The 9,933-nt window shown below is 40.3% G+C and overlaps 1 protein-coding gene across 2 annotated transcripts; it reads right to left on the bottom strand.

Moving 5' to 3' along the window:
* Nucleotides 1-5,240: 5,240 nt before the first annotated feature.
* LOC107583114 (gastrula zinc finger protein XlCGF57.1) lies at nt 5,241-9,429 on the bottom strand. Of its 2 annotated transcripts, none has more exons than XM_016269216.1 (4): nt 9,074-9,429; nt 7,722-7,910; nt 7,617-7,639; nt 5,241-7,429 (listed from the first exon to the last, which is right to left on the bottom strand). In XM_016269216.1, exons 1-4 carry the CDS (start codon nt 9,356-9,358, stop codon nt 5,695-5,697), a joined length of 2,232 nt encoding a protein of 743 aa, XP_016124702.1. In that variant the 5' UTR covers nt 9,359-9,429; the 3' UTR covers nt 5,241-5,694. The 2 variants fall into 2 exon arrangements, with proteins under 2 accessions (XP_016124702.1, XP_016124703.1); XM_016269217.1 differs by having other exon boundaries at nt 7,722-7,967; nt 9,074-9,089.
* Between the last annotated feature and the right edge of the window lie 504 nt (nt 9,430-9,933).

The raw sequence follows: 9,933 nt of genomic DNA, 5'->3' as shown, positions 1-9,933 counted from the left end.
GATCACGGATTGGCCGGAGAGAATCGTCACTACCTGCCTCAATGAACTTGCGACACAAACACAACAGAACCGCTTGATTTAAATCAGCACAGCCAGCGAAGGATCGAACGCAACTGTTTTGAACAAGCGCACCATTTTTAACAACCAAAAAGTGACTGTTTCGTTGTCTGTTGAGGAAGTACAGATGTTCCTCTCGTTGATAGCAGAGGAGCGGATCCAGTGAGAGCTTAATGGGGCGACGTGGAATGAAAAAGTTTTTCAGGAGCCGCGGCAATAGAGGCGGCGCAACTATAACGACATGTGAATAATCCCGCCCACTCTAAAGCGGTACTGAACTGCAGTGGAAACGCAAACCGAGCTGAGTTGTGCTGTGTCGTACCGTACTGAGCCGTGCCGAGCCGAGTCATACCACGCAGTGGAAAAGCGCCATTATACTGTCTTTTTACACGTTGCGTTGCATCGCATAAACATAAAACCATGTCTGCATTTGTGATCGGAGAAATGACAAACAACAAGCGCTACTCTACACTGCTCAAAACTCGCGTTTGAATCATCAGTGGCAAATCCTTTAAATATGAAAACGTACTTACAGTCTGTGAGTCAGAACAGCCGGCATTGTAGTCTACTCTACCAGGATCAGGAAACAGTCCTCCATAAAATGCGGTGCACACATCTGAATATTTGGGTTGAACTGTTCTGGAACAGTTTTGTAAATACAACTTAACCACTGATTTCTTGTCGTGTCCTCTTTTGGAAGACCAAACTAAGTATTTTCGCTTTCGCAGTGAAACACCGCGTCTTCACAACATGGTGGTGGTGGCAGCAACAATAAAGTTACGCCTTCTTTCTTTGTGGGAACATTTGGCTGGCGTTATGCAAATCTTCCCACATTGTGATGTAGACATGTGGGGGCATGTTAGAACGAGGTGTTTTAGGAGGGTGTGGACCAGTTTTAACTTTTATAAAGAATATCTCTTTGGGTTTGAGACTTTAGTCTTTGCAACTTTAGGGATCTTATCTATTCACAAACGGCTTGTAACACTCCAAAGAGAAAGGAAAATGTGAAATCGAATTATATGACCCCTTTAATATTTTAAACCATAAGTATTAAACTATCAAGCTTTTATTTTGGTGGATGACACAGTGTTGTGCTTCACTCTGAAACATGCAGCGCATATATTTATTTAATTAAATCGAAGTCCTGGCGATTTGATAATACTGATTACAATTATTTCAATATACCGTGCAGCCCTAGTGGTCAACTGCGAATCTGAATAAGGCCAATGGTGGTTATGGCTTTGAGAAAACACTGTGTCCTAACCAGATTTAGTCTCATGTAGCCTGGTAAATCCAGAAGAAAAGAAAATCTAACTATCAATCATTGTAAAGTGACCTAATACAGTTTATTTTATCAGATTATACTGTCATAATAGACTGCTATGTAAAAATGGCAAATAGCAGAAGATGTGTTAACTTTATGATCAAAATTTCATTTGAGGGCTGTGATCAAGAACAAAGCTCTTGAGGATCTTTCATTCATTTGATGCCACTAACCTGGAAAACCTTTGCAGATCCAGTGATTTGTTCCTCCTCAAAAGCACTCGTTGGTGCGTTGTAACTTTGCTTTAATTTTAATCACAGTATCAAAGCCAGTGAGAAGATATTTGATGTTTTATACACATTTTTATGGAACCAATGAGATCTCATTGTGGGCTGGGCTATTTGGCTTTACAGCATAGAAATTAAAACCAAGCAACTGATAAAATATTGCTTTATGCCATCACATCTGGCTAGGACATGGTGTTAATCACAATGTGAACCAAACTTATGACAGCTCCTCTTTTAGATAAAAATTTCTTGATGTACAATGTTCAGTGATACACATCAGGTTTATTGGCTAACCTCATGCAAACGATGGATGTTTTGACCCCCGAGTGGGGATGTCTCCTAATGCACTTGTTATTGCAGAGTATATAGCACCCAAGAAATTTGCTTTGAGACTAATTGCAACGCATTGTGCAACATATGGGGTTAAATCAGCGCAGAACTGCGGAGGAATGGTAATGATATTCACAAGTTTTTTTTTATCGTTCTAGTATAGATAATTGTTCTAGAACAATTGTTCTAGTATAAACAGCCGGCCAGTTGCTGTAATTGCGAAATGTATATTCAAGGGCCTTGTTTACAAGCGGAATTAGCACTTGCTAAAATAGTTTTCATATGTGGTTGCTGTAGCGTGATGAACGATTTGAAGTGAAAAAGTGGCGTACAGCTGATTTAACATTCTTTAGAAAACGCATACTCCTGGTTTGTGGTTGGAATTAATTGGCTTGTCATAAATTTGGAGAACAGGAAGAAAATACTCAAACATAAGCAATGTTTGTGATTAGGTACTGATGAGTTTCTCCCTCAAACAATTATTAGTGAAATGTAATCTTTGACGCACAGTAATGACTTCAGTCAATCAGGCCTAAAGTACATACTCAGATATTCACCTATAATGAAGTCTTAACCATAGGGAGGCCCGCTGAGAGCAAAATCACATACTAATTGATTGCTTTAAGATGTAATGGGACATTTTGCAATATAAGAGCAAAATGTTGTTGTTCTTCTGATATTAACATCGATTTAAACTCTTAATTATGTGCACTCATAATTAAACTCCACCAATGTGGTGGGAGTAATACACAGACCTGTTATTTAATGAGCATAAAATAAGAAAGCAGGCAATATTAGGCAATCGGTGTTGGCAGGGAAAGCAGACTGGTCTGTAGAGAGCGCTTTGATAAACTCCCTTGAGTCAGACAGGGCAAACTCTAGAGAATAAGAGAATACCATTGAACTAATTTGACACCTCAGTCTATTATGAAAGCAAGCCATCTTCACACTCAATTATGTATGACAAGTGAATAAACCGACTGACTCTCATTTTCCTTTTATACGGGTTGATTGTAATGTATAGTATTTGGAATTTAGCTGCACGCAGCTGAATGCAAGTCTCAGAGATTGAAAAGGCACTTTCAACCAACGCCATAAAACCCTGGGTTCAGGTTAAACTGGACTTAAAATTTCCTCTCACCTCACTTTCCTAAATGACTTGTCACCAAAAAGGACCAGATGTTAGGACAAGCAATATTGAGAATGGCCCACTTTGTCATATAGTCTTAAAGCATGTAATGTCTTTTTCTCATGTCGTCTTTATCATGAGGCTTACTGTGATTTCACCAAATAGGACGTGGGTGTTTGGGTGATAGGAATTTTGGCCATTTCAACCAATATATTAGAGTTTAGACCCTTTCATACGACATACATCAGGGCTTCAAAGCAAGCGTTATAAGCCGCTTTGACATAAAAAGTGAGGCAGAAAGCATCACGGACAGTGTACAGTGTTACTTGGTAGCAAATGGATAGAAAACATTTGATCTTAGAACAGAAAGTCCTGCCAATTGCTTTGAAAACTTGTTGAACGATGTCTCGCAAAATACTACTGTCTTAGGTTACTCTTGGAGAATTCAAAGTAGATTTGTAAGTGAGATCTTGGGGTGCCAATGAAAAAAAAAACTGGGAAAAATAAATGGAAAAAACTATATTAGCCATTTAAAATGCACATACTTAAAGTCTGACTTTTTATTCACTTGCTTTGTACTTTAAAAGGCTTCTAGGGATGCAAAAATCACAGAGATTCTTGTACCTGCAACTCTGGTTATCATTGTCAAAGCTTTGAAAGGTTAGCTAACAAGGTCAAAGTTGAAATTGTGTGAACTCTGAGCACCACTGATGCATCACTCCATAGAGTTCAGTGCATTGAGCAACACTAATACAAATAGTTTGACAGGGTTTGAACATCATTCTTGTCGACCCATCATTTCCCTCTGATTTTAGAGGTAGTTAATGCTTAGGTTTAGAACTGTTTGTTTGTTTGTTTAACAATAATGTTATGTAAAATTGCTGTAGCCTTATTGTGAGGGTTACCACAAATTACATCCATTAGGTGATATGGCTGAAGCTGTATGAGTGTTTAAGGATGATACCGTGTGAGCATATTTTGAGCCATAAGAGGAGACGCAGAGCCGGTCAGGTTTTGTTCTGTATTTTCACCTACTCACATTTTAGACCCATCAACACATGATCTCATGAAATCCACTGAATATGCCATAGGACCAAGCATTTCTGTGGGGGCTGGCCACACAGGCTTTTGCAACAACAACAAAAACACAACGTTCTGGAAACGTTCCGAGGTCAAACATGGCAGCACCATTGACTTGTTTCTCACTATTGATGAATGTCATCCACTCTGTCTTTGAAAATGAGAGAATAAAGACAATTTGTAATGATACCTTGGTATGTGTTTGAGGTTTGTCCCTGCAATTGTGATGAGGTCTAGATTCTTGCAAGCAAACCAGCAGCCGAAGCTTGCAGTGACGCTCCTCGAGGTGTGGAACTATATTTGTATTTGAAAGGGTTTGATGGCTTCACTCTAAAGGCAGATGGTTGGAAACGGGACACGAGGTAAGAAAGAAAAGGGATGACAAATGTTAGTTGCTTAGTGACTGTTGTCAGGGAGACAGAGTGTGACTCTCCCCTGACTAGACTTAGAATTTCTTACTATGTTTATTTGTTCGACTGGGGATGAAATTGCTGGAGTGGAATCTGAGTCTGCAAACATTCACATGGACAAATGGGAATGCACATGCAAACACTTGATTGGTTAAAAAAAATCAAAGAAAAATGGAGAAATGGACACAAAATGAAAGATTGAATGCCTGGGTAATGAACTCACAAGAGAGGCTTTTCTGAAGTCATTCTGATGTTGGTGTTATGCAACAATTTGCTCTTTTTAAATAAATACGGCCAGAAATATCCAATCAAATATCCAATTTGGAACATTGACTCAAAGTCTAATGTAAGTCCATATGATTTCTCTTTATGATTCATGACATTATTTTACTCTTTAGGTACAAGAGTGGGTTAATGCAAAGACAGCAGCTTCAGATAAAACATTAGTATATTTAAATCCCAGAGCTGGTCCTCGCCGTTGCATGGCTGATATATGCCAATTGCATCAGAATGCAATTTTATTTTGAGACATGTGGACTGTTTTTACATATTTAACGGCCATTATGTATTTAGCAAACTCATTTTGAAAGGGGAAAGTGGCAACCCAAACACACAAGTGGCTGTTTTAAAAGTGGACTGTCATTTCCGAGATATTGAAGGTTTGATATAAGAAACACATCACGTCAGTGTATAAATGTCTTTAATGACAGAACATAACATCCATAATATTCTTGAGACACTGAAACAAAAGCACAATATTTTTGTCTTATCTTTTACTTTACATTGAAATGCTTTTATTTTTCATGATTTTAGAGGTTCTGCAACCTTGAGTGTTCAGGCACCTTTTTAGTATCACAATTCATTGAATTCTGCCTCAAAGCATAGACTGCCATCTGGTGGAGCGATAAATAGTATAAAGTGCCATTCAAATGAACTCAAGAGGGGGCCAACATTCCTCCCCTTCAGTCCAATCTCATTACTCAATTGCCTGGACAAAAGTAAAAATTCAGTAGCAAAAGAAAATGTTAATTAAAGCAATGCTGTGCATATTAACTGGCTTCATCAATTTAGTAGCGACTCCTTTCACTAAAATATAATGCCTAATGAAAGAACTCAAAATGAAAACATTACTTCCATTTAATTTCTCTTGTCATGGGTTCTCTGATGCTGTTTTAGATGGTCGATCCTTGTGAATCCTTTCCCACACTCGGAGCACTGGTGAGGCTTCTTCTCGGAGTGCATCTTCTCATGACGTCTTAGTGTCTCTTTCCGTGCAAACTTCTTCCCACAATGGGAGCAAACATGATCCATCTGTCCTGAATGCTGTAGTTGGTGAGTAACCAGTTTCCCGTCTGTATTAAAGCTCTCCCCACACTCGAAGCACATATACGGCTTCTCATCCGTGTGTGCAATCTTCCGGTGCTTCAGGAGGTAGGACGTGGAACTGAAGCTCTTTTCGCATTCATCACATTTGTACATTTTCTTCTTCCCGGAATGACCCTGCATGTGCAGCTTCAGGCAACTTGCTGAGCTCAGGCATTTTCCACACTCTAAGCACTTGTGGACTTTGATCCCTGCGTGAATGTCTTGATGCCGTTTGAAGGTGTCTTGACGAGTGAAGGTTTTGCCACAGGTGGTGCAGTCAAACAGAGTCTTGCTGGAATGGATTATGAGGTGGCTCTTGAGAGTAGAGGAGGACTTGAAGGCCACACCGCATTGAGAACAGCTGTAACTTCTTTCGTCGGTGTGCACCACCTTGTGCGCTTTGAGATTTGCCAGCCTAGCGAAGCTCCTGCCACACTTCTTGCAATGGAAAGGTCTTTCTCCAGTGTGTGTGACCTGGTGGGACCTCATACTGTTCTTGAAGCGAAAGCTCCTGTCACATTTCGGGCACTTGTAGGATTTCACCTCAGAGTGTACGGCCAGGTGTCTAGTTCGATCTCCTGAAGAGGGGAACCTTTTCCCGCAGTGTTCACAAGTGTAGGGTTTCTCTCCGGTGTGAAGACGCTCATGCATTTTGAGGCTGTTTGGATGCTTGAAGGATCTGCTGCAGTATGTGCATTTGTAAGGGGTCTCGGAGGAATGGATCTTCATGTGCGATGTGAGGTGGCTCAACCTTTTGAAGCTGCTCTCGCAGTCTGTGCAATGAAAAGGACGGTTGTCTTGGTGAATGGTTCTATGAGTTTTGAGTTCTTGCTTCCTCAAGAAACTCTTCCCACACACAGAACAGCTGAATGGCTTCTTCCCTGCGTGACTATCCAGGTGAACATCCAAGTCAAATTTATTGATGAACTTCTTGTCACATTGCGGGCACGGAAAAGGCCTTTCTCCGGTATGGGTTGCCCTGTGGACTCTCATAGCCGCCGCTGTGTTGAAAAACTTCCCGCAATGATGGCACTGGTGGGGCAGGGTGCCTACGTGCAACCGCAAGTGGGTATTTAGGGTACTTCGTCGAGAAAAGCTTTTCCCACATTGTGAGCAAGTGAATGGCTTCTCTCCGGTGTGGCTCCTCAAGTGGGACTTCAGTCCGCTTTCCCTGACAAACTTTTTCGTGCAATAAGAACAGTCCAACAGCTTCTCGCCAGTGTGTAGCCGTATGTGCATGGAGAGCTCTTGTTTGCCGACATAAGTCTTTCCGCAGGTGGCACACTGGTGTGGCTTCTTCAAGTAGTGCACCTTCTCATGGGCTCTGAGGTCTGACTTTATTTTGAAACTCTTGCCGCATTTTGGACAAAGGTTGGACCTTAATGATTTACAAGTAGTCGTGGGTGGTGGTTGAGAATTCTCTCTAGATTCATTGGGTTCCTTTAAGATGGAACTGGGTGCAGAAACTGTGTCATGTAGCATCACATCTGTATCTACTTCCTCATCCCTAGAAGCAGTAAATCATGTTTAAATCAAAGGCTTTTAGGAGAAGCAAAGAAAGTTGACTCAGTAACTAAGCAAGCATAATAGATTTAGAGGTTGACTTTTAATTTCACATTTCTTATTTCAAAGCTTTTATGTACCAACAAGACATCATTGATCTTTGCATTTTCATGAGCAGATAGGACACTCACCTGGTTTCATTGGTCTGCTCCCTCTTGGAAAAAAACAAAACAAAAACATGTTTTGAGATGTGTTCTCTACTTGCAAGACATGTCCTGACACTTTTGACATCTTACCTTCACAGAGGCAATGTCCTCCATTGTATGTCCATATATAAGGTTTTCTTCTATGTTTGCTGTTATGTTTTTTTCAGTTGGTTCATATTTGACCTCCATCAACATCTGGACCATGGCACTGATGTCCTCTTCTGTCTTAATGCTGGCAATAGTGCTCATTACCACTGATAAGTCCTTCTCTACTGACTGCTGTTGGTGTTAGCATAGACCAGGGGTGGCGAATGTCAGTCCTGGAGAGCCGCAGCCCTGCAGAGTTTTGCTTCAACCCTACTCAAACACACCTGAACAAGCTAATCAAGGTCTGAAGCAGTGATCCTCAAATCTGGCTCGCGAGATCCACTTTCCTGCAGAGTTTATCACGAACCCTAATCAAACACGCCTGAGTTTGCTAATCAATGTCTTCAGGATCATTAGAAAATCACAGGTAGGTTTGTTTAATTATAGGGTTGGAGCTAAACTCTGCAGGAAAGTGGATCTCGCGAGCCAGATTTGAGGATCACTGGTCTGAAGGGTTACTTGAAAGCTACATGCAGGCAAGTTTTAATTAGGGTTGGAGCTGAACTCTGCAGGGCTGCGTCTCTCCAGGACCGGAGTTCCCCACCGCTGGCATAGACATTTACATTTATGCATTTGGCAAACACTTTTATCCAAATAACATGCCATCTTGAGTTTCCATAAACATTCCCTCTTATCTATTACTCGTTAAGACAAATAATCCTTGATGTCACACATCGTAAGACTAAACAGCAACAGAAAAATAACAAATCAATTAATGAATCAATGGAACAAGTATATAAAGGGCTATAATGATTATCATAGATGATTATATCAGGAGTGTCAAACTCAGTTCCTGGAGGGCTGCAACCCTGCAGAGTTTAGTTCCAACCCTGCTCCAACACAAACCATGTAGTTTTCAAATAAGCCTGAAGGACGTGACTAGGGTGCGTTTAATCAGGTGCGTTTAATTAGGGCTGGAGCTAAACTCCGCAGGGCTGTGGCCCTCCGGGAATTGAGTTTGACACCCCTGGATATGATTAAATGGAATAATAAAGTAATTAAATAATAAATGCTCATGCTTAAGTGAATGAATGAATGAAGAGTAAATGAATATAAAAGAAAGTAAAACAACACTAATGTATGGTTGCTCTCTTGAAGCAAAACACAGTTTGCATTTGAGGATCCTTAGATCCTTCAGTATGCATTACATCAACTCAGTGTCAGAGGTAAGGAACAGAAAAAGACACAAGGCTTTGAAGTTGGAAGTAGGAAATTTCAGCTGAAGTATTCCCACCTCCTGACTTCATCTAGAAAGCACCTTAATTTGACTTTGCATACTTAATAAACTCACTTACCATTTCACTTTCTGCATTCCCCACATGGAATGGTTTGAAGTTGCTGTCTTGAGAGGATTTACCCTCTGAGGTAAAGCGAGAAATACTTAAATGATGTAGATGAACAGAACAGTGTGTCTCCCTCAAACAAACAGGACACTCCAGGGACTTGTTGAGCTCCCAGTAGCTTTGTAGACAGTTTTTGCACAAGCTGTGGCAACATCTTAGAACAACAGAGTCTTTTAAATAGGAAGTGCAGAGATAGCAGACAGAATATGTGACAGGAAGGGGAAAGGTGGCAGCCATATTGTCACAGATGTTAACAGATGATCAATCATGTTTTATCAAGTAGTTATTTTGTAAATTGGTAAAATGTGACTGTTGTGTTCTTCCTCTCTTATTTACTCAATGAGTTAACTGACAAACAATAATCAATTAGGAGCACTAGCACCATCTAATGGTCAGGATGCTATTTAATGAAAGATCTCTGTAATTCTGTACCAATTTTAAAGAACAAACTAGCAGCAAAAACATTTTAGAAATCTTCTTGAAGAAAAGGGTCAAATGGGTTTGGAGCGACAAGACCGCAAGTAAATAATGACACTGTTTTTATTTTTGGGCCACTGGCTGACATAAATGTTTCCTTTACTGCAGAAAGAACATTACTACAGATCATAACAGCGCTTGCAGATTCTTTCATCTGCAGTAAAACTTGAAATGCTTTGAAACTCCATTCAATTGTGCCAGAATTATTGTGTTAAATCATGTTAGCTGAGGGGAAATCCCATTGTTCCAGATTAAAGACAAAGGTTACTTATGCAGAAATGTAATTTTAACTAAATTTGACATGCAAAATTACTAGTTAACCCATATAGTCATCT

Source organism: Sinocyclocheilus grahami, unplaced genomic scaffold (assembly GCF_001515645.1).
Source record: "Sinocyclocheilus grahami isolate Dianchi unplaced genomic scaffold, SAMN03320097.WGS_v1.1 scaffold50.1, whole genome shotgun sequence".
NCBI lineage: Eukaryota > Metazoa > Chordata > Actinopteri > Cypriniformes > Cyprinidae > Sinocyclocheilus > Sinocyclocheilus grahami.
Note: the sequence above shows the minus strand (reverse complement) of the source record. Positions and strands in the feature narration are given on the sequence as shown.